Genomic DNA, 23,000 nt, shown 5'->3' with positions numbered 1-23,000 from the left:
TACGTTTGAAACTTGATATTTTTTAGATAGCTTAAATTGAAAATGTTGCAATAAAATAATAAAAATAAAAACAACGAAACGTTATTAATGTAAAAAAAAAAATTTGGGTAAACAATTTTATTTAATGATAACCATGTTATGTAATTGTTTAAAATATATACATTAGTTTTACTTTTCAAACAAATAATGCTGATTGAAGTAATTTGTTCTCGTAAAAATAAATGAAATATTTAGGAAATCGTCTCGCTGTGTAATTTATAATATAGTTATATACACTTGTAGAAGTTGTGTACTTCAATATTTGTATAACACAGACAGCTGCTTTAGACATTTGATATGTATGGTTTTCTTGATACCATTAGTAGATTGCAGCAACGATATACAATTCGTTTTTATTTTTATGCACAGACAGGTACTATTTTAATATTAGTATTGACTTTTTTTGTGTTTCAGTTTTTTTTTTTTTTTGTTTACGTTTTATTCACATTAGGAACATCCGTCTGGAACAACTAAAAAAAAAAAGGCGGAATAATATACACGCTCTTAACTCAATATAATATTATTATTTATACGTAAATGCTTACCATGTAATACGTATCGCTGGAAAATCAAGTGTTATATCACTAAATGAATCATCTTCAAAAATAATTTCGTTCGTTCCGGTCTTGTTACCATTATACTGCGTCTGCAGCGTGCGCACACGTGTTTCAAGAGACTCGGGATCCTGAGAAAATAAACCTCTAAAAAACTTTTTTCAACTCTTTCTCCCCATAGGTAGTCACAACACACACTGACCACATTATCCTACCTACCTACCTAACTACCATCGTACCGACTTCACCTATTTACGTTGTATTATAACCATATCCCGCGGTGGACCGGTTGGAGTGCGCAGGGTCGCGTCGGCATTATGTATAGTTCCTCCTACACGTACTGCAGCTGTTGTTATTACGGTTGTTGTTGTTGTTGTTATCCGAAGGACGCGGGTGTTGTGTGATATTTTTATTGTTACGTACCGTTCGAATTTTATTACTACTACTGTTATTATTATTTTCATCTTCATACCAGCGAGTGTGCCACGCGTCGGAAAACGGGCGAGTGCCGTCACGACGGAACTTGTGTGTGTGTGTGTGTGCGTTGTCCAACCGCCCGTTCTGGAGAACGTCCGTCGCCGCCGATCGTGTTCTCGCGCGCGTTGTGCAACGCGGGGAGCCGAGCAGACTTCGTGTAACCGATCCGGCGGCGCGAGACACGTAAACGTTATAGGCTGTCGTTTCGGCCGGCCGAGTAGTCAGTGGCAACGTGACTGCAGTCCGCGCTCGCCGTCCGTCGCCGTCATTCCGTTCACTCGTCGTCAGCGCGCGCGCGTTTCGCTCTCGTACCGTGCTCGCACGCGTTTTGTCGCCAGCGTGCGTGTTCTTTTGCGGTCCGCGTACCGCGGTGCACGTCTCCCGGCGCCCAAACCTAATCTCTTCGCCGAGCACCTTCCGAGTGCATAGCAGTGATCTCCCGCGTTACAGACACGCCGCGGTGTTCTTCACGTACCGCCGCCGTATACCGCGCGCCCCGACCACGTAGGACGTGCGCTTGAATACTCTGTCCGTCGCCCGCGCGCGTGTTGTCAGTGCAATCGTGGCCGACTTCGGATCGAACGAGTGCGCGTGCCATTAGTTCCGAACAATGGAGACCGAAGAGATCACCAAGCTCGTAGACGGCATCTACAAGGTATGTGCAACATTATTTTTAATTTTTATATTTCCCCGTGTTCACGGCACCGCAGAGTGACATGTGTTCAAATTTACCTCAACATTTTGATATCATATGATATCGCACCATTTCGTTAATAGCGAATTTTAGATGCGTTGTGTTCTACACGGTTTGTCCACGAAAAATTGTAGAAGATGTACAAATAGTACACGATGTTTCTTTGATATTGTTGAATTATACGTTCTTGTCAATTCGTTTAATATATACATATACGAGGGTTAAATACTCGTACAAAGGGTTAAATTAATACCATCATTTAATGTATTACTTATGTTGTTACGATTTTACCCAAAAGTAATATTTGTCGGTTGTAAATTAAGTACTGGAAAGGTTATAAAAATATAATACACATAGGTTAAAGAGAAAGATTTGTATGGTCAAGGGAAGTTCTCAATTATTCCTGTGAGGTTTGGGTTGTGAATTGGTTGGTATTTTCCATTCGACCGGAATATTATCGGTCCTCAATCGAAAAAAGTTTTCCGTGGAAATAAAAAAAATACCTAGTTAGTTTCTTTATCATTAAAAGTTAATAATAACATTGAACATCTCAATGACTTAAATTTAAAATTGTTATTTTATGTTTTTCTTTTAAATTCTTAAAATATTCAGCTAGTTCTTCAATAGTAAAGTCTTGCTATTTATATAAATAAGAGATAAATACATTTTTGTTATATCTAATAACCATTTTTTACTTATAAACATGTTCGTTTGAATGAATTTTTAAGGTTTAGAATAATACAATTTAGTTTTAACGTGCGGTAGTAAAATATTACATAAGCTATAACTAATGAGGTATAATGAGACTAAATGATTTTTTTTTTTATATAATCGCTTTATATTTAAGTATTATTAAACGAATAAGACCATAAAAAACTTACTTTAAGAAGTATTTATGAATTTCATTAAATTAGTAGTTTTTGAGGTATTAATTATTTAAGTACATATTATCATAATCAAAATACTTTTTTAAGTCGTTCGAGAGTAATAAATAAATTATCTGTGAATATTTTTGACATGTTTACCTTATTAACTATTGTAATTTTTTTTTTTTTAAATATAATCTAATTTGAATCATTTTTCTAGAAAATATAAATAATATTAAATTTATGCTCATATTCATATTATTTAAATAAAGCATCGCGTAATTAAAAATTCATTTTTCAATGTATAGTGTATAAAATGACCTTTATGGATTTTACAATTTTTATAATTGTTTGAAAAAAATGAATTTGCTATCGTTTTATATAAAAGAATATCTTTGTTTGAATTCTAAGTGTTTATTTATTTATAATTTAACAGCTGTAATATATCGATATTAGATTGGCTATAGTTTAGGTGACGTTATTGACCCTATGTGGTTGACCACAATTCGGCTAACGGTAAAAAAATTGTACTCGTATTTAATCTTTGGTGTGCTTAGAATACAATATTTTTTAAAGTATGTCGAAAACAATGTTCCCATACAAAATTTTTTTTATTATTTATTCAATTTGCTTAGTATTCATCGACTAGTATAGTATAGAATAAATATTATAAATTCTTATAGGTATTAGGCACTAACTATTTTTTATAATACTTTATTGAGATCATTATTTTCTCTGTATGAAGCAGTGATGGACCTTAATGGCCTATAAAAGCTGAAGAAGAAGATTATTTTCCAAACTATTATTAGTTCATATTTTTTTTTTAAAAAATGTATATTCATGTAGTGCTTTGCTCTATAATATATAAATTATAATTTTTATTTTAAAGATCAATTTTATTTATGGTCTAAATAATTCCATACAACAATTGATTTAATATTTATCTCGTGAATTAGGTATGATAAATAAATTATTAAATATTTTGTAACATATTTCAGATTTGTGATAGTAATTTTAGACTTTGTTTTGAGTTTTCTAAAAAGTCATAGAATAGAAAAAATATTATAGTTTCGACTTTCTTATTGTGGTCGATAATAATATAATTTATTCATAGTATCTTTTTATAAATAATAATTTTTCTTGAATCATTTAACATGCGATGAATGAACCTAAGTATAATGCTTATACTATAAACGATTTGTGGATCAGTGTGATTTAAAAGCAATAAAGTTCTAAAAAGTTATACTAATTTGTTGTAAAGAATATTATAGGTAAAAGATTTAGAAAACTATAAAATAGCATATATTACTTATTTAACAATCTTTAAAACTTAAATAATAATTTAATTTCCAAGTAAACGAAAATAATAAATATTTTTTGTATTACACTTAATTTGTATTAATATGAACCAAAATACTTATTATTAATGAATAAAATGAATAAATAATAATTTTTGATATTTAAACAAATTGGATAGTTTTTAATAATAATGCTTATTTGTCATTTGAAATAATAGTGATTCACTACACATTTATGTTTATGCTAAAATATGATATAATAATTATGAATAAATTTGATACCCTGTAACCAAATGAAATAAAATAATTTATATTTTTCATACGTGGTCATTGTTCATAATATGAAATTGTTATTATATACTTATTTCTTACATATTGTTTATTAATACTAAAAATAATAAAATATTATGTTTGTAGGGCTAAAATGATTATTGATTATTTCTTTTCAGTATATGGTCATAATTGAGTTCGTAAGGTTTTTAATTTATTACATTATTAAATTAATTACATTATATTAATAACAGTCGTCTAGTTGAGTATTTTATAGATAGATAATTCGGGAAAAATATTGTGTCTAGTTTCTATTTTGAAGTTTGTTTCGTTCTTTTTTACGTATATCAAAGTCATTGAACACAATTTTTTTCACTTATAATAATAGGTATTAGCATATAAAATACATGACAATAATGTGTTTTGTCATGGTCATCATATGGGATCTGCTCATATTGCTCTGGTTATAATAATATATGATTATTGTACTCTAGGTGTATGCGGCAGCAATAGAAGAGCTTGCGTAGTTTTTGGTATAATCGCGAACAATTAGCAATTAAAAACACTATTATTATTGTACATATATGGAGACATTGTGTACATGCTATTTTTTCTTGTCTTTCATTTTAATACACACACGACCCTATTTTCTTCACTGTGTACTTGTACGCAAATAATCATGAAATAATAATATATATATATAAAAAAAAAAACAAAACAAAATACCACACCGAGTGAACCTGGTGCGCGGACACTTGAAGGTCGTCCGGTCGGCGATGGCTGGGAGTGCCGCAGATTCCATTCGAGCTAAACGCTGGTAAAAAAAAATTATTATTCAAGAATGTTACCCGCTGAGACGGCTGTATTGAACAGTTTGCCTTTTATATATATCTCTCTCTCTCTTCTATTTTCTTTTTAATATTTGGTTGTTACTATTACATATACATATATTTTACACATATGTCAGGTTATTTAGTTATCCAGTATAATAATTATTAACCTTAGTAAGTTATATTTAGTGAGAGCTTGAGGAGGTCCTTGGACTGAACGTAATCTCACTTTCTGGGGCTGTTATACCTGTGCATACTAATGTTATTACCGTTACCGGTTCTTTCATTGTTTTTTAACTGATTTAAAATTTGATGAACTTAGGAATTTTGGTGTCACAATATTATTGAAATAAGTTATATAAAAAATATAAAACTGATCTAAGAATTTGTGTAAATTTTGTTTTAAAATATTTGCGATTATGTTAATTGACTCTATTGTGTAATCTGTATATTTTATAAAGTGTATAACAATTAAATTAAATTAATTAGTAAAATATTAATTATTAACTTGCTTATTAGATTATGCAATCATAACTTGTAATTTTATCACCATTTTTATAATCATTTCATCAATTATTTAAAAAAATGTAATCTAAGGATTGAATATGAATGAATACACGTAAGAATAGTAGTTGTTTGGAAATTAAGTTAGAATTTTTAAACCGATTTTTTTTATGATACTAAAATCTCTTAAAAATAATACTTATATCATTTATTTTGCTGCATTTTCGTTAATTCATAATATTAATTTACGATTAATAATTATTACTTTAATATTATGGATATAAGAAAATATACTTCACATCCAAGTATTAATTATTTTAACTGTGGTAATAACTATCCTTCGACCTTAATTTAATAACATTCAGAGGTCACTTCGTTTTTTTCACGCCGCCACGACGGTCAAGGATATTACGTACCTTATACGTGACTATCAACAGGTTGTTAAGCCATTCTCGATTGAAATTCTAAATTCGTCTTAAATACGCGATGGTTTTATCTAGGAAGTTAATTTGAAAATCCTACAAAAACTATTTAAGAATTAAGTAGGAAATAAACTTTTATACACGTCATACACTTTTAATATAATATTCAATAAGCGATATTTATTAATATATTATGTACTTTAATTTTTGCTTGGTATTAAGTTTTATCTTAAATTTACCTATTAATAATTATACATTTTTCTGTAGCATAACTTAGAAAAACTATTTCATAATATGTAAAAATTTATATATAAATATATAAACATATAACAAGGAAATGAAATATACAATAACTAAGCAGTTTATAAATTATAAATCATATTTTTAAAATCAAAATTCGTGAAGAGTCATTGCCAGATGAATGTAAGTGTAGCCTGTGAAGTGTAAGTCATACAAATAATACGTGTATAATCGATGTAAGCCATCTAAGGATCTTATCAATGATAACGTAGCCAATATTCGATCGACCTATAGCCTTTCTATTGTTGTATCGGATACCGTTAGGTATACTGAATTTAAAATGTTTTCGGTGTCCAAGTTTCATAATGTCTTATGCATTCTAACGCATTATGCCACTATTACAGTAGTACACATGTGTGTCTTGCATATACAGGTATAACTTATTAGAATTTAACGGTTTGTTTATTTGAGATGCACCGTAATTTTTGTTATTGTATGACCGTATTTTCTTATTAGTAGTTTATTTAAAGCGAGGTGATATTGATAGTTTATGTTAGTAATATTGAGGTATTATAAATTATTATGAAAATACAATTTTGTAGTTAATTAAAAGTAAAATATATGTATATAATTATATTTATAATGTGAATTAAAAAGTGTTTTATTTTAAGAACAGTGATATAGAAAAATATAAAACAATATTTTGGAAATTGCCAAATGTTCTCAAAATTTTCGGGATTCAAGTATTTTTTTTGTATACAATTATTTTGAAGTATTTATTATCATTTGAAAAGTGTATATTAAATGGTTAGTAATATTAAAAATTAATATTTTTATAGAATATTATGAAAGTCAACATGGAATAATATATATTAATTATTATAGGCGTGCACAGGAATTTTATATGGGGTGTGCTATGAAGGAAATTTGGCCACTTTCTTTTATATGAGTCTTACCAAATATCACTTAACCCTAATTCCTAAAAAAAAGAATAAATTTGGAATAACCCATGGGTTAGAATTTTGCCATTTTTAATGGAGATCCTAATTTATTTTATCAAATTTTTACTATTTATACTAGCCATAAAAAAATTACGGACCACAGCGTGTGCCACGGCACTCTGTGCGCATGTCTATGTTAATAATAATCTTCATTGATCAATTAAACCTTAAATTTTTTTTACAAAAGTTGTAATTATGGATATAAATATTAGATCAATACGATATTTTGTTATTATATGATAGAATTCAGCTTATATGGTCGTATGGAACATGAGTTTCATATGTTTTAGAACAAGAATTGAAGACATATTGGTAAGGTACAATGTTTATCATTATAATTTAAGTTTTTTCTTAACAGAGTCAACAGTTTATCAATATTAAGTTCTATACATTTTTAAAGCTCGTTTTTTGTTTATTGAGGATGAATACCTTATATAATTATGTATTTTCCTATAATTATATTCATATTTTTAGCGGAAACATTTGTATGCTTTCTTAGTTTATAATAGAAAATTCCAGCTTTTTTCGTCTCTGTTATTGTAAGAAGAATACTTTCGTTTAAATATGAGATAATACTAAATTTAATTATAAAATATCATGTGGTCACATTGATAATGATTTATCAACAAGATTTATGAAATTTAAGCAGATCCAATAATTTTTAACGTCGAAAAAATACATCTGAAGTTTTATTATATTTTAATTTTCAAGACATATTAGTACTATAGACCATGTATGGGAAATTACCTTTAGCTAATTATATCATTTATTTCAATTTATATGAATATGCTTATAACTTGATGTTAGTTAAATCGTTTAATGTATAAATTACACCGTATATATAAATTAATTAAGAACTGTTTTTATTTGGACAGTAAGATGAATTGAAGCTTTGATACAGGTAATTTCTTTTAAACGTTTTAGTTTAATTTTTTTTAAATAGATGATAATTTTGAGATTAGGAGTAAAAGTTTTTATAGTAAAATCAAAGAGATAAATATTAAGAAATTAAATTAAAGTATATTTTAGTCGTATATAGTTTGTTCTAGTTTATGTGTCAAAAACATTAATTCTTGTTTAATAACTAGGTACTGCAAATAGCTTTTAAGCGCATAATTTCTAATGATGTATGTGAAATGTTTATAAAGTACTTATCAAACCCTCAATGTTGGTCCAAAAGGGTTATATTTAACCATAGGCAGTTTTGGAATTTTTACTTATATGTTTAATTCTTTATTCATGTACGAGTATATTTTTTTTAAATATAAGAATAAATTTGATCAGAAAGTTATAGTAATTTATAGTATTTATATGTGATATTTAAAATATATCGACATTGTTTTGTTATTTTACTAATTATACTAATTTAAACTAATTAAGCTTGAAAATTTACTATTAAAATTATATGTATGTACTTACAACTAATTGATTTTATAAATACTGCTGAATACTAAAACTATGTACATTTTTATTGTTGATATATTTATCTTATCATCATGCTAATTCATAATAAAATGTTTGTAGATAAAAAATAGTATTGTTAATTCCAAAAAGATTATTTTGTCTGTCACATTGTATGAATTTTGATTGATTGCCTAGCCACTAAATTGTATGGAGGAATGAGCTTGTTAAAGATATAAAATTATTTGTATTAGGCATGAAGTGAAAGTTTTCGTTTTCTAATTTACATTGTTACACAAACAATTATTGAAAATTTAACGATGGGTGATTTACGTGGGATAATCTAAAGAATCATATATAGTGTCATATATAGAATCATATATGGTGTAGAATTATTTTGTAAAGATAGTTTACTTTAACGACCATCTTTAGTAACTTTAGATTGGTTTTTATTAGGTATTTAATAAAAAATATGCTGTTATGCAATAGTTTATTCAATTTCTATAATATATTAACTATTAAATTTGAAAAAATATTTTCGGGACTTTCGATTTTATTGTACATACATTTTTATATTAAGAATAGAGTTTGAATATTGTTGATTTATTATTTTAATGTTCTAGAAATATATTTAATTTAAAGATATTGCGTATTGTATTTAGTGTAGGTTAGTCTGTACTGAAATTGTTTGATACAGTTTTCAGATCAAAGATGTGCAATTATAAAAGTGATTTGTTTGGTACTTTAATTAACAGTAAAACTTTATTTCAGAGATTCAATATTCGTGTTTTCAAAATATTTAATTTTAAAATAGTTTTTTTTTTCTTGTATAGTATTAGATATAAAGATAATAACTTATATGTTATATAGTAGTAACGTTTTAGCTTCTTAATTTAGCTGTTGAATTAGTTTTTCCAGTAAAACTCTATTTTTCATTTTTATTGTAAATAAAATACGTATAAGAAGAATATTTGTTAAAATATTTTGTTTAAACGTTTTTTAAATTTTAAGTACACAACTGTCATGACAAACAACTACTCACCACTATATAAATGTATTTTATTAAGTATTATGTGTTGTTTACGTTTTATGTATCGATAATTGAAAATCATCATAGACATTACGTGTGAATAATGAATTGTTGTTATATACTTTTATTCGTTCATTCTAATTTAAGAATTAAGTATGAATTATCTTGATGTTCTAGTATTATAGTTTTTCTATACTTAAGTGTATTAAATAATCTTTTTTAACTAAATTATAAAATAGATTTGTGAAATTGTACATTTATTACTAATATGTTATAAGTAAATAAATAAGAAACAACGGATTTTAAATAATGAAATAGTAGAATTTTGAAAAATAATGTGTAATTATTTTTATAAATTGTTGTATAGCATGTACATATGTATTTGATATAGATTATATGCTCGATTATATGCTATACCTAAATTTTCTATTCAATAATGATTACTATATTGAACGATGCATAAAAAATTAAAAATAATAGATTTTTAAGATATTTTGTTTTTGTTTTCTATTTTGTATTCTTCTGTTTAAATACTTTTTTTATTATTGACGCATTTTGTTAAATATCTATGACGGAAGCCGTATAATGCCCTATTTATTAGACAACCACATAATATATAATTATTAAAGTAAAGTTCATTGTACACGAAAAAAAATTAGTATATAAGCACATTAAGGAATTCTTAGCCATATTGAAGTAAAAAAAAAAAACTTGCATTTATTTTTCGATTTTATTGATTTTATTGATAAATAAATTTATTAATTTTTGATGAACATTTGGTACCTATTCACTAATATTGAATTAAAAAAAAAAAAAATTATTTTCTAAATATTTTCTTAAAGTAAAATATTATTTGTTAGCTACAATAATGTTTTATGTTATATATATGAATAATTTAAAGAATAACTTTTTACAAAGTTTCAAAAATATAATTGCATTTTTTGATTTGTTTATGAAATTTATTTGTATTATCATTATAAATAAGTGTAACGCAAAAGGCATATATACAAATTATAAAGATCTTATGAATCTAAAAAAAATGTCTGAACATTATTTTAATTTTATTTTATGAGTACGTGTGTGTATGTGTGTGTTTTTAAATTTAACTATAAATGAAGTTATACAATGAGGTAATATGCATTTTTTTGGTCTAAGAAATGGTCCACGTGTTGATAATCGATGAGTAAGGGACACATGAGCCATAGTGTATTATAGTGGTGCGTTAAACTTTGCATACGTAGATCCAAGGCTTCATTAGTGTGTTGTCGTTAGTTTTAGGTCAGACCATGCTGATATTCATAATATTCCAGTCACGATTCGTGTTGTGCATAAACTATAAACTTCTCAATAGCTTTTTTTCTTTTTCCTTTTTACATCTTCAAATTGTGGCCTAGTAAATTTTCTTATACATATATTTAGATACTTGTATATATACTAAGTGTATTTTTTATTATACTTAAGTTTACTTACCATAAATAAAAAAATTTCATTGATACGCACGTGTTCTTTTTTTAGATGACATTAAATTTATGTAAGTAGTTAGTTAATAAGTGCATCATATAATAATATTATTTTGTATTTAAATTTAAAATGAAAATTAACCTTATTTCATCCATGTTAGACTACTCTACTATATTAACTGTGATTTTATATTTTAGTGAAGTAAACTTATATGTATTTACGTTTTTTTAATTACCAATAGTTATAATAATCTATTTGTATTTAGAGTAATTGAAGTATTTAAAACGATAATTTATTAGTTACATTGAAGTACTAACTGTCATAGAAAATATTTTTGAAATGAGATGGTATTTCTGATGATAAATTGATAAATGACTTAACTATTAATTTATATTTTAAATTTATTATATATACTTTTGAGTTCTTAAAAAACGTTTATAGGATTTCTTGAAGTATTAAACATTTCTTAGCTCAAAAATAATTATAATTTTATTAATAATAATTTTCAAAAAAAAATAGAAACCAATTGATACTTAAAGAGTTTTAATAAATTGTCAGAAGTTCTAAAAATATTTACACATTAATAGCTTTATAAAAAAGTTTTCTTGAAAATATTTGTGCTTATACAAAATCACCACAAGGTATAAAATTCGTAATGTATCTTATGTATAAATTTATAAAAGTGATTAATTTTAAATATTTTTATAGTCAAATTTCGTTTGAATGGTATTTTTAAATCATTGAGGAAAAGAAAAATCGTGATCTAACGCTTTTGTTTTTATTGTAAGGTCAAACCATATACTTTTCTTGGCAGTTTTATTTTGTTTTTCTTTCAGTTCCTTCTTAGGGTTTAAATTAATAGGTAGTTGTTATATTTTATAATTTTATTGCTTTAATTATGTATAAATATTTAATTTGTTATATGTATTTTTTGATCTTGTATTGGTCTACTCAAAATACATTTTTTAAAAAGTAATATTTTTTCGAGAAATTATTTACAATGATTTTCTGAGAGAAAAGGACGAAAATATGTTAATAAATACAAATACTCTTTTAAATTATTTAAATTAAAAATAGTATATGATTATTGTACGTTTAATGAAGATCTAGAATCTAGATAGACGTCATCAATGAAGGTTATGTTAGAACTGTGCAGTGTGTGTGAAATATTAACAATAATTTTGCATGTGACTCGCCTATAAAAGGTCTGGTGGCCTCGGGATATGTAGATTTATACGCTTCCACAATAATAACTACAATAGATGGAAGAAGACATTTTTTTGTATTATCTATGAATACATTTAGTTTAAAATGAACTCAAAGTTACCTTTCACTTTTTGTTATTTTGAAATCGAGAATCTGTGTATTGGTAACTTATAACTCATTTGTAAATTGTTATTTTTATGAATTGCGTTTCATTACGACAATAACACAATATTAGTATGACTTTCGTTATTATATTTATTCTTAAATAGTAATCGTCTACAGAATTCTTTAATGGAGAAGTCTATGTACTTCTATCTAATTCCGAAATATGTTCGGAATACTTCAATTGAGGTGTAATGGAATTAGAACAACTTATACAAATTCAATGATTTCACTTGTGCTCTTAATATTTTTCCTTGATCAAACAAATAAAAATAATTTTTATGAACAGTTTATTTATTAAAACTTACAAATAAATAAGTAATAATATTTATTATTTAGTCTTGTTTTGTGTATTTAAAATGTTTCATTTAAACAATTAAATTATTGGATATCAATATTATGCATTTCTACTTATTTGTATTAAATATTAAGCGTAGGAAAACATTATTATTAACCACCATTTGAATTAGTTTTAATACTTCCTTAAAACATTATTATTATAATACTTCAACATTTTTTGATAATTAGTTATTCATTTTCCTTTGTAAGTAAAATAAATCTCAGTATATCTTAAAAACAATGTGAAACTAAAAAAGAAAAGAGGAGTTTTTATTTCTTTGCTTCTTTCCCCAATTGTCTAAAAACCAAAAATGTGAACGAAATGTCATCTAGATTTATGGATGATTTCCCCTTGTGACTTTTGGCAAAGACACATGTATACACACGCCCATATAGTAATATTATGCCTCCAAGGTAAACGTGATTTTTCCACTCGTTTCATCAGAAAGGAGGGAATTTCAAAAATCCCTAGAGTTTTTTTTGTATTGAGAGATACGATAGTATGGTACATTTGTTTTGGAATATGTAAACAAGCTACAAGTAAATAATGATGAAATTATTGAAACCAAAATATATTTTTCTCCATTGGGATTTCAGTATAAAAAAACTTTGAAATAAGTATTTTCATTTTTTATTCATCCACTTTTTTTACTAAATGGTACAAATGAAACATTAAAAATTTTTAGACTTTCATATAATACGTGTATTGTTTGTTTTAGTTAAAAAAAAAATAATGGTTTTTTAGATTAGATTTTTGTATATTATCTTAATTATAATTATAATTATTATAATTATCTTATTCAATACTTTTATAGAAATTATATTTTTATTAAAATAGGAAACAAGGAACCGTGAATTTAATAAATGTTAACATACATATATTATTGAAATCCATATGTATTAATATAAATTACCTAATTTTATTTGTGACATGTTTCGTTTTTTATACTTTTTATTGTGTGTAAGCGATCTAAGGACATTTCGGCGCGAGCGTTTCGGCGCGGGTTTTTCGGCGCCGGCATTTCGGCGCGAGGCCATTTCGGCGTGAGGCCATTTCGGCGCGAGGTACGTTTCGGCGCCAGGTGTTATTATGGACATTCTGTCGGATGAATTACCAGAAGAAATCTTACCCTTGTTAGACTGGTTTGAAGAAAATTATATAGGTAGAGTTCATAGAAATCGACGTCGAAATGCACGTTTTCCTCCAAATCTGTGGAATGTCCACGAACGAGTTTTAAATAAAAATGATAGAACTAATAATTATGCCGAAGCCGCTAATAGACGACTCAATGTTCAAATGGGGGTTACTAATCCAACACTATGGGCTTTTATATCTTGCTTAAGAAAAATACAGAGTGGTCGGGATACTTTTTATTGCCAATTAGAAGCTGGTAAAAGTCCACCGAAAAAACAAAAAAAATTTTTGGATGTTGATAAGGGAATCTTTAAAATAGTTAGCAATTATAATAATGGGGACATATTAACATTTTTAAGAGGTATCGCTCATAATTTAAGCATGACACATTAATACACCACATATTTATTTTATTATTAGAGTGACATATTGATATTGTATTATTAATTTTATATTTATTATTTATTAAGCACGACATTGTCATAACGACATTTAACATAACAGACCTATTTTATTATTTATTTTATATTTTTTATTTATTAAACAGGACATATTGATATTTTATTAAAATTGTAAATTTTTTGACAATATCTATAAAAGAGAATTATAATATTAATTTTATAGAAGTAAATTTGTGTATTATGTAAATTAGTGTAATCCAGCGCCCAAACATACCTCGCGCCGAAATGTCCATGTTCGGTGTGTAAGAATTATTTGAATTTACGTTTTCTTGTCAATATTTTTATAATATTTAAAATATAATGTTGCTATCACATATATAGTAAAATTAAAATTGTCCCCATGATTTATTTAGTAATTTAATTTTATACCACAAACCTAGTTTAAAATGTTTTAAGGATTCTGTTATAATAAAATAAATTGTTATAAACATTGAAAGGAATTGTTCAAGTGGAACTATCGGATATAACCGACAAATTTCTTAGCATTTATAAATAAATGGTATAACCTCAAATATATCCTCATTTATCGAATTGTGATTCCTTGATTTGTTTGGTCATTAATTATAACCTGAATTTTAATAATTTATAATATTGATTTTTGAAGTGCGATTTTTTCTTGGGTGTAAAAAAAAATAAATATAACCTTTTGGAGTTGATATAATCCTACGATCCTTTTTTTGTAATAATATATATGTAGATGATCTGTAACGCAAGTTTATCTGATTACAGTTGTAGTGTAATTATGTTAATCGTTTATTTTACAAGTATATAGGATATATAGATATATAGTATATAGCATCGTTAACATTAAAACTGGACTAAATTTAGATTTTTTGTGTTTAAGTAATTTAACAAAAAATGCTATTTAAACTAGAAAATAGGCCGATAAGTACCTATTTACTTACTCTTCATGGCAACATAATAACTAATAGGTTGTGTGTCGTTATAAATAATGACTGACAATTACCCCATTATTACGAATTATATCACTCCGGACTTTCAAGATGGATTCCCCCTATTATACTCTCAAGAGAATTGGCTGGTACGTTTATGTAACATTATCTCACTGGATAGTAATCTCAAGTCTAATACTAGTGGAAATCCATAGTTCTATCAACATTATAAATGTCAGTGCATTTATTTCAAAGAATTTTGTCGGCATTTTATAACACCGATGAGTTTTGTTTTTGTCCCAATTCGTAATTTGTAGCTGTTTTTGTGCATTTGATACTTCTCCATTGTAAAATAATCACTAAAGAGTATCTATTTAAGATTATTTTGTTCATATGTCTTTATTTATAAACCTTTTTATTGATCTAATTGGTCTTACAATCGACTTATTGCTTGACGTAGAACAGCTTAATCTATATATTTAAATTTAATTACTTAAGAAAAAAATCAGTTAAACATCAGCTTGGGATCACGATTGATTTCTATACAATCTACATAATGATTATAACAAAAATGTGCTTTAATATATATGTTCATGGTAAATTGCATATATTTCATTATAGCGTTTGAATTACTATATTTTTAACTTATGAATATATTTATTATGTGTTTGATATATGATTGCCTAGACAGATATTAATAATTTTAATAAAAAATATAAAATAATTATTTTGAACGTACTCCTTGTTGATTTTTAGGTTATATGAGTAAAATTAGTGTTATTATTCTTATGAAAAATCTGGATTAAGTATTGTGCTGGTTCTTTATTCATAATAGTCTTAGTAATTACGTATTTGTGTTGAGTTAACGACTACAGTGAAAAGGAAATGGATTAGTCTATACTATAGCAAAGTTTTCGATTTTTTATTCCTATGTAACTATAGATTTTGTTCGGTCTTAAATCTGTGATAGAATTACGAAGAGAATAATTGAATATTTTTATCAAAAACTTTTGTCTGCCTAAGTTTAAATACAGACAATATGATACAAATTAATCATGTCAAAATATTGAAATGTGAAATAGATTTTTAAGGTTACTATGAATTTAATAATAATTATTAATTATATTTAATAACAGACATATTTTCAGTTTAATATTTTCAGATAATAGTTGTTAATATTCTTTGATCTTAATGTGCGACTTGTACAAATATAAATTGAAATTTTAGTAACGTATCTAAAAATAAAAAATTAATAATAATACATTTTTATAGTAGGTAGTAATTAATATTAACTATAGCATACACAATAATTGCTTAGTGTATTGCACATTATAAATGTATCAAAATTATTTGAAAGTATTAGTGTAAGTATTAATTCAATTTATTAGCTTACATATTATATTGTAAAAATTGATGAACTAATATTACATTGGAAATCAATTTTAATACTTATTATAGTTTATAATTATTTAGACAACACAGTTTGCAAATAATTTTTAATGTTAACAAACATGTTAATGATTTTTAATAATAATTAATAATTCATTACTTATAGATGCGTACAAATATAAAAAGAAATTAAGAATATTTATCCCTCTGATTATAATTTAATTGTACTAATTCAGTTATTTACTTATTTATATTTAGTTTTACTTTATTTTATTTTTGAATTTTTATTATAAATTACTAAAAAGTTGAATAAATAACTGTATTGACTGTAATTTAATACCTAACTTTTAAATATTACTTTTATATTATTTTATTTTATTTGAACGAGAAGCTATTTAAAAGATGTAATGGTTAAAATGATAAATACCTATTTTATAGACTTTTGAGATAAAATATTTTTGGTTAAAAGTTTTAATATAATTATTTCAGTTTATAACCGTGCATATTGTAGATACATGATATGTCATATGTATAATTTTATTTAATCATCACTGTTGTTTTCATTAAATATTTACTCTTTTTGTTTCATTTTTGCTTCTACTTCCGTGTTATTGGCCAAACGAAAATAAATAATTTTTTTCGTCTATTCAAATGTATTGTATGCATTTTTAAAATGAAAATATTGACTTATTAAATATAGAGAAGCACTTTAAATTTATTTTTTTCTTATTTTATAATTTTAAAGTGTAAATTTATTTTGATTTTCAGTTACCTTTAAGTATTTGTATTTAATATTTTTATCTTATGATAAGTTATAATTTTTTTTAAATATTTTATTTTTCTATGGAATTATTTATTTATTATACTCTGATTTTGAAATTCTAATTTATTAATTAAAGATATTTAAAAATATGATGGTTAAGATCAAAATATAATTATTTAACTATATAAAAATAATTTCAATATTGAAATATTTAAACTATTTGTTTATTATTTTATATATTAATTAATAATTATTAATTTTTTAATAGTTTTTAATTTTAATTTAATTTTTATTATTTATTAATAATTTTAAGTTTCAAAATGATTTTATCTTTATTCTTTTCTAAAAATGGTTTTATATCTATGTTACTAGAATTGGTTATATTTTATAATTCGTCTATTATGTAAATATATAAAAATTTAATTTATTTAAATTTTATTAATTTTCTATTTAGAATTATTAAAACTGACATATTTTCTATTTTTTTTTAAGGTAAATAGTGTTTAATATCATATAAGTATTTTCTTATAGAGTTTTACATGGCCAATAACTCTTATAATCGCTTACTTGTCTGTTTTATGTTGCACCGATTGCATTTTACTAGTTTTTTTATCAATTTAAAAAAGCTGACAAGTGTAGTGCCTCATTTGACGTTCTCAGGTTTTTTTTAATGTTTCATCTTGTCTCCTATACATTAAATAATTTTACTTTTTTATATAGTTCTTTAGTGTTATATTAATTTATATTTAGTAAAAAAACATGATAGTAGTTTTAATATATTTAATATGTTTATAATATAAACATATTATCTTAATAAAAGATTTTATAAGCCTAATCGCGCTTATAAATACTATTTTTTATTGTGTCTATATTTGTATTAAGAAATGCAATTTGGCTACGCAATGTGAGAACAAATTTTAATAAAACATTAAATATTTGCATTGAAATTTTTATTTGTTCAATTGATTCTGTAGGCTTCGTTTATTTAAAAAAATGAATAGTTAAAGAGTCAAACAAGATGTCTACGCTGCAGTTACAATGTACAAGTAGTACCTAATCATATTATGCTAGTGGATCGAATATTCGATAAACTCACTAGATAGATGAGATGAGTACCGGATTTTCTAGTTTTCTGAAGACCACTTGTCGATATTATTTTAATTTAAAATACTTTCTCCTGCAGTATATTCTAATCATATAATTCTATATTCAAGGAACATTCTTAAAAATTATTTTTAATTTTTTTTTTAAGAACAAAATAGTAGTTGTATAGGGATCGACTTGGTCAAGTAATATACTATAAAACAACTGTAATTATTTATTTGATCGCTTAACCACATATTATTGATAGACCATATTTGGAAAAATACATAATCCATCAAGAAAACAATATTGATTGTTACATAATATTCGTCAATTTTCAATTATAGCAATATACTGTTGTGAAGTTAGAATAATACATGTTGCGTCAATTTAGCCTATATTTCTTAATTTTAATCATTGGGTTTTGTGTATACGAGTATGATGTATTTCATATTACACTTAGACATTGGTATTTTCCATTAAAATGATATTAGATTAGTTCAGAATTTATAGGTAGAATTTTATGTTGAGTAAAAAAATATTGAAACTTATAATAAATCGATTTATCTACTATACTGTTGGTTTCTAATTGATTTATTATTTACATAATAAATTAATTTTCGTATTATTCTACTACCTAATCTAAGTGTACAAATTTATTTGATATAACTACAATTAGTTTATAAATATACATGATATACATACAATATAAATATATGTATATTTATTAATTATTGTCAATCATAATAAACAAATCATTAATATGCAAATAGTATATTAATAGAAGAGAATTATATACAATTTTCAATTAATATATTTTAACTCTTTTTCTTATATATATATTTTTCTAGAATTCATCTTTGTTTTGTATTAATATTATATACAGTAAAATTACGTGTAAACCTTACAGCTTTAAAAATAAACTATTAACGTTCCTGTACGCCACACTCAATGTCAATGTGATTATTCAGATTATTTTTGTATAATTTAGGACTCGGTACCTATAAATAGTGTATCACAATTCTTCGGTGACAATTTTACACCGTTATACTGTTGTCTTTGACTTTTCAGTGACTGTAATATAATAAAGGGTAGAAAAAATAGCAATCTCACCAACGGCATCAAATATCTTCCCCCAGAAAGCGTTTAATTTATTTGAGTGATATATACAAGTCGTGGTGGCTATAACACTGTGAAAAATCGCCCGAGGATTGTCTATGGAGCAAAGAATTCTTCGGTCCACTCGTCCAGCCGTCATGTTGCATATAAACGGACGCACGAGACGATATTGGTCTCGGGAGGGTACCATGGTCGGAGAGTGGCGAGGGTGTGAGGGTGTGTGTGTGTGTGGAAAAACGTGCTATGAGACCACACGCTCAAAATATCATTGCGAGTCTGATTGGAATTGAACAAGTGTTGAGCGGCGGAGAACGGAAACAACGGGCGCGGAATACGAAATATAAGAGGGCAACCGAAAGCGGTATATGTATGTGTATACTCGTATATTTACTATATATAATTCTAATACATGAAGACGCATTCGATTTTGATACCATTTTGTTGAGTTTTTGATAAAAAATATTCTGTATATCTTTTTCCGTTGCTCTAAGTGTCACGGATACTTTCTCGTAAAATTATGTAAAAAAAAAGGGGCACTGACAAAAGGTCACGTCCTTGTGTATCAAATTTATTTGCACGACTAGAAAATACTAAAATAACGTTTTTTACGAAATCGACTTAAAAAAAAAAAAATATTGCTTCCCGCATAATTATATGTTATACATAATATACCTATGTACCACGTGTTATTTTATCCTTCATTTTGACTGTATGTCACGCGCCGATCTTGAGGTTGTTATAACTTTCTATACACCTACTATTTATATTTTTACCGAAATAGAATGATAAATCATGTATGATAAATACATTTGAATATTAGCAAAAATTAAAATATATTCTTATGTATGTGATATATATTAGATAATATAGAAATATAAAAAACAACGCATTTTCAAAGTTTTTTTTAAACATTTTTACATACTTTATCTTGTGTTTCTAAAATGTATTTTACTTCAATATTGTTTATTTTCAATAAAATTAAAAAACACGAACGTGGTATGTTGTAATAGACCTGTTCTATTATATTTTTTTAGAATTAAAAAAAAAAATTAAAATTAAATATAAAATACAAATAAAATCCATTTAAAATAATTTAATAATTATTTCTTTATTTTAAAAATGATGAATTATTTTTAAGAAATATTAAATGTTCAAACATTTTATCATATAATCTATAACGTGTTGGTGAATATATTTGACTAGCTGAAGAAAATGTTTTTTTAATTAGACTGAAGAACACAAGTTTGTTTTGTAGCGAACAAATAATTTAGCCCAAATTACTCTCAAATAGGTCTCTACTTCTTTAAAATTTGTTTCATGAAACATATTTCCAATTAATTTTGTGCTTATATCAGTCAGTTATATACATTACATGAGGACAATTTAAACTTAGCTTTTATTTTTTATTAGAAAAAATGTAACTATTTTAATTTGTAACTTATATATTTACGCAAAAAAAATGAAAAGATACAAAATATATAGACACAATAAGTATCTGGATATGAGATACAAGATAAAACTCATAAATGTTAGATATTAGGTATAAAATACAAAAGTATTTAAGATACATACAAATTTAAGTATCTATGATACTGCCTATCTCTGCTAAGAATTATATATTATTTGTTGGTTTGACCCTAACTTAACTATTACTTAACTACTTAGTAAAAAATGTTCGTTACCCAATCATGGAATTTACTTGAAGTGTGTGTGTGTGTGTGTGTTTACGGGAATTCTGGGTAATGTACACATTGCTCGGGAAATTTGAACCTTGAATAGAAATTTATAAATTTATAATAATATACTGTAAAATATTTTATTAATAAATTCTTATCATTTTATCATTTTATAGAACAAACTATACAATATCAGTATAATATTTCTTACCAGCTATTTATATTATTCTATGTTATACTATCTATTGTTTTCTATATCACATTGATAAAAGTAATAACTATGTCGGTATAATCAGACAACAATATATGAACAATAATTTATATTTACGATTAAGCAGTCAAGTTTTTGTGCTTTTCAAGACACTTTGTACTTTATTTATTTATATTTGAGTTTCAAATTTCTTTGTATTTCATATTGCCCGTAACATATACATATATATTATAAAATGTAAGTATTGAATTAATTTATAATTTTATTTAAATACAGTACAAGTACAGTATACTATTATTTATAAATGTATCATATATAATGTATTTATTATAAAAAAAGATGCAATGAATATCTTGGTGACAATAATTTCTTTAGATTTAAATATAGATAGTAGATAGTAGATATAATTATAAGGTAATAAGTTATAAGCATTAATAAATCATTTGTTTAAAAAACAAATTTGACATAAAACTTATTGTGTCATTTTACAATTATGCTTGAATAACTTTTGAAACTTTAGCTGACAAGCCATTCGTATATATAGGGAAAACATTTAATTTAAACGGACAGAATACATTTGTATTGAATTAAATAACAATGAAATATTTTACATATATTTTACAAACAACTAATTAAGCATATTTAAGATGAGTTATATTTTTAAACGTAATAAGTTATTGCTGCGTAAAAATAAATACTATAAAATTAAGCTAATTTTTATAATTTTCTACTTTATTATTGGGTAAAAAAAATATAGTGTAAAAAAATAAAACCTAATCTTTAATGAAAAAGTGGTAATAATTAATCTCGAATTAACTAGTTGTGATTATGATTCACTTCATATTTACTTCAAATGTATGCAAAAGAGAAATAAATTATCTTAGTCAAATGTTTAGTTTTATGCTAATTTTAATAATATTTATGTTAATATTAATTCAGTATTTGATCACAGCAATTATGTTTAGTTAATATAAATTAGTAAAACGCTATCAATTTTCAATCGTTTTCACTCTGTCAATATTGACGTTTATCAAGTGGAGAAAACTTTGCCTTCAAAAATTTTAAATCATCTTCAACCGATAATATTGCTATGAGAATAAGAACATAGAAAAAGAAAAGTATTAGAATAGTTGAAGTTCTCTTTTGTATGTATACCATATTGAAAAGCTACTCATCTCTAAATGATTCAAGAACAATATATGATTTAAACTGTTTAATATTCATACACAACAATTAACACTTTCTAAAATATAAGATTAGAATTAAATACATTTGAAAAATATAGCATTCGTATTCATATTGTTATTATTTACATTTTAAAAATATAATTTGATTCCTTTTTTACGGATTTTTATATATAATTATTCCATTTTGTTCTAATCCTACTTTAAAATTCAGGTTTGATTATTAATTCAATTATGAATCATATTTAATTATATAAATTTACTCCTTAAAAAATGTAAGTTTATTATTTGA

The 23,000-nt window shown here is 25.1% G+C and overlaps 1 protein-coding gene across 2 annotated transcripts in view; it reads left to right on the top strand.

Moving 5' to 3' along the window:
• The first annotated feature begins 1,157 nt into the window (after positions 1-1,157).
• LOC112693017 (brain-specific angiogenesis inhibitor 1-associated protein 2) overlaps positions 1,158-23,000 on the top strand; it is a 97,266-nt gene continuing 75,423 nt past the window's right edge. The window contains exon 1 of one of the 2 annotated variants that reach the window (XM_025567886.1): positions 1,158-1,725. In XM_025567886.1, coding sequence (XP_025423671.1) covers positions 1,681-1,725 — 45 coding nt within the window. In that variant the 5' untranslated portion in view covers positions 1,158-1,680. The remainder of the gene's footprint in view (positions 1,726-23,000) is intronic. The other variant, XM_025567885.1, reaches the window with a different exon arrangement.

Source organism: Sipha flava, unplaced genomic scaffold (assembly GCF_003268045.1).
Source record: "Sipha flava isolate LNK unplaced genomic scaffold, YSA_version1 80_pilon_pilon, whole genome shotgun sequence".
NCBI lineage: Eukaryota > Metazoa > Arthropoda > Insecta > Hemiptera > Aphididae > Sipha > Sipha flava.
This window is presented reverse-complemented; position numbering and strand designations above follow the sequence as displayed.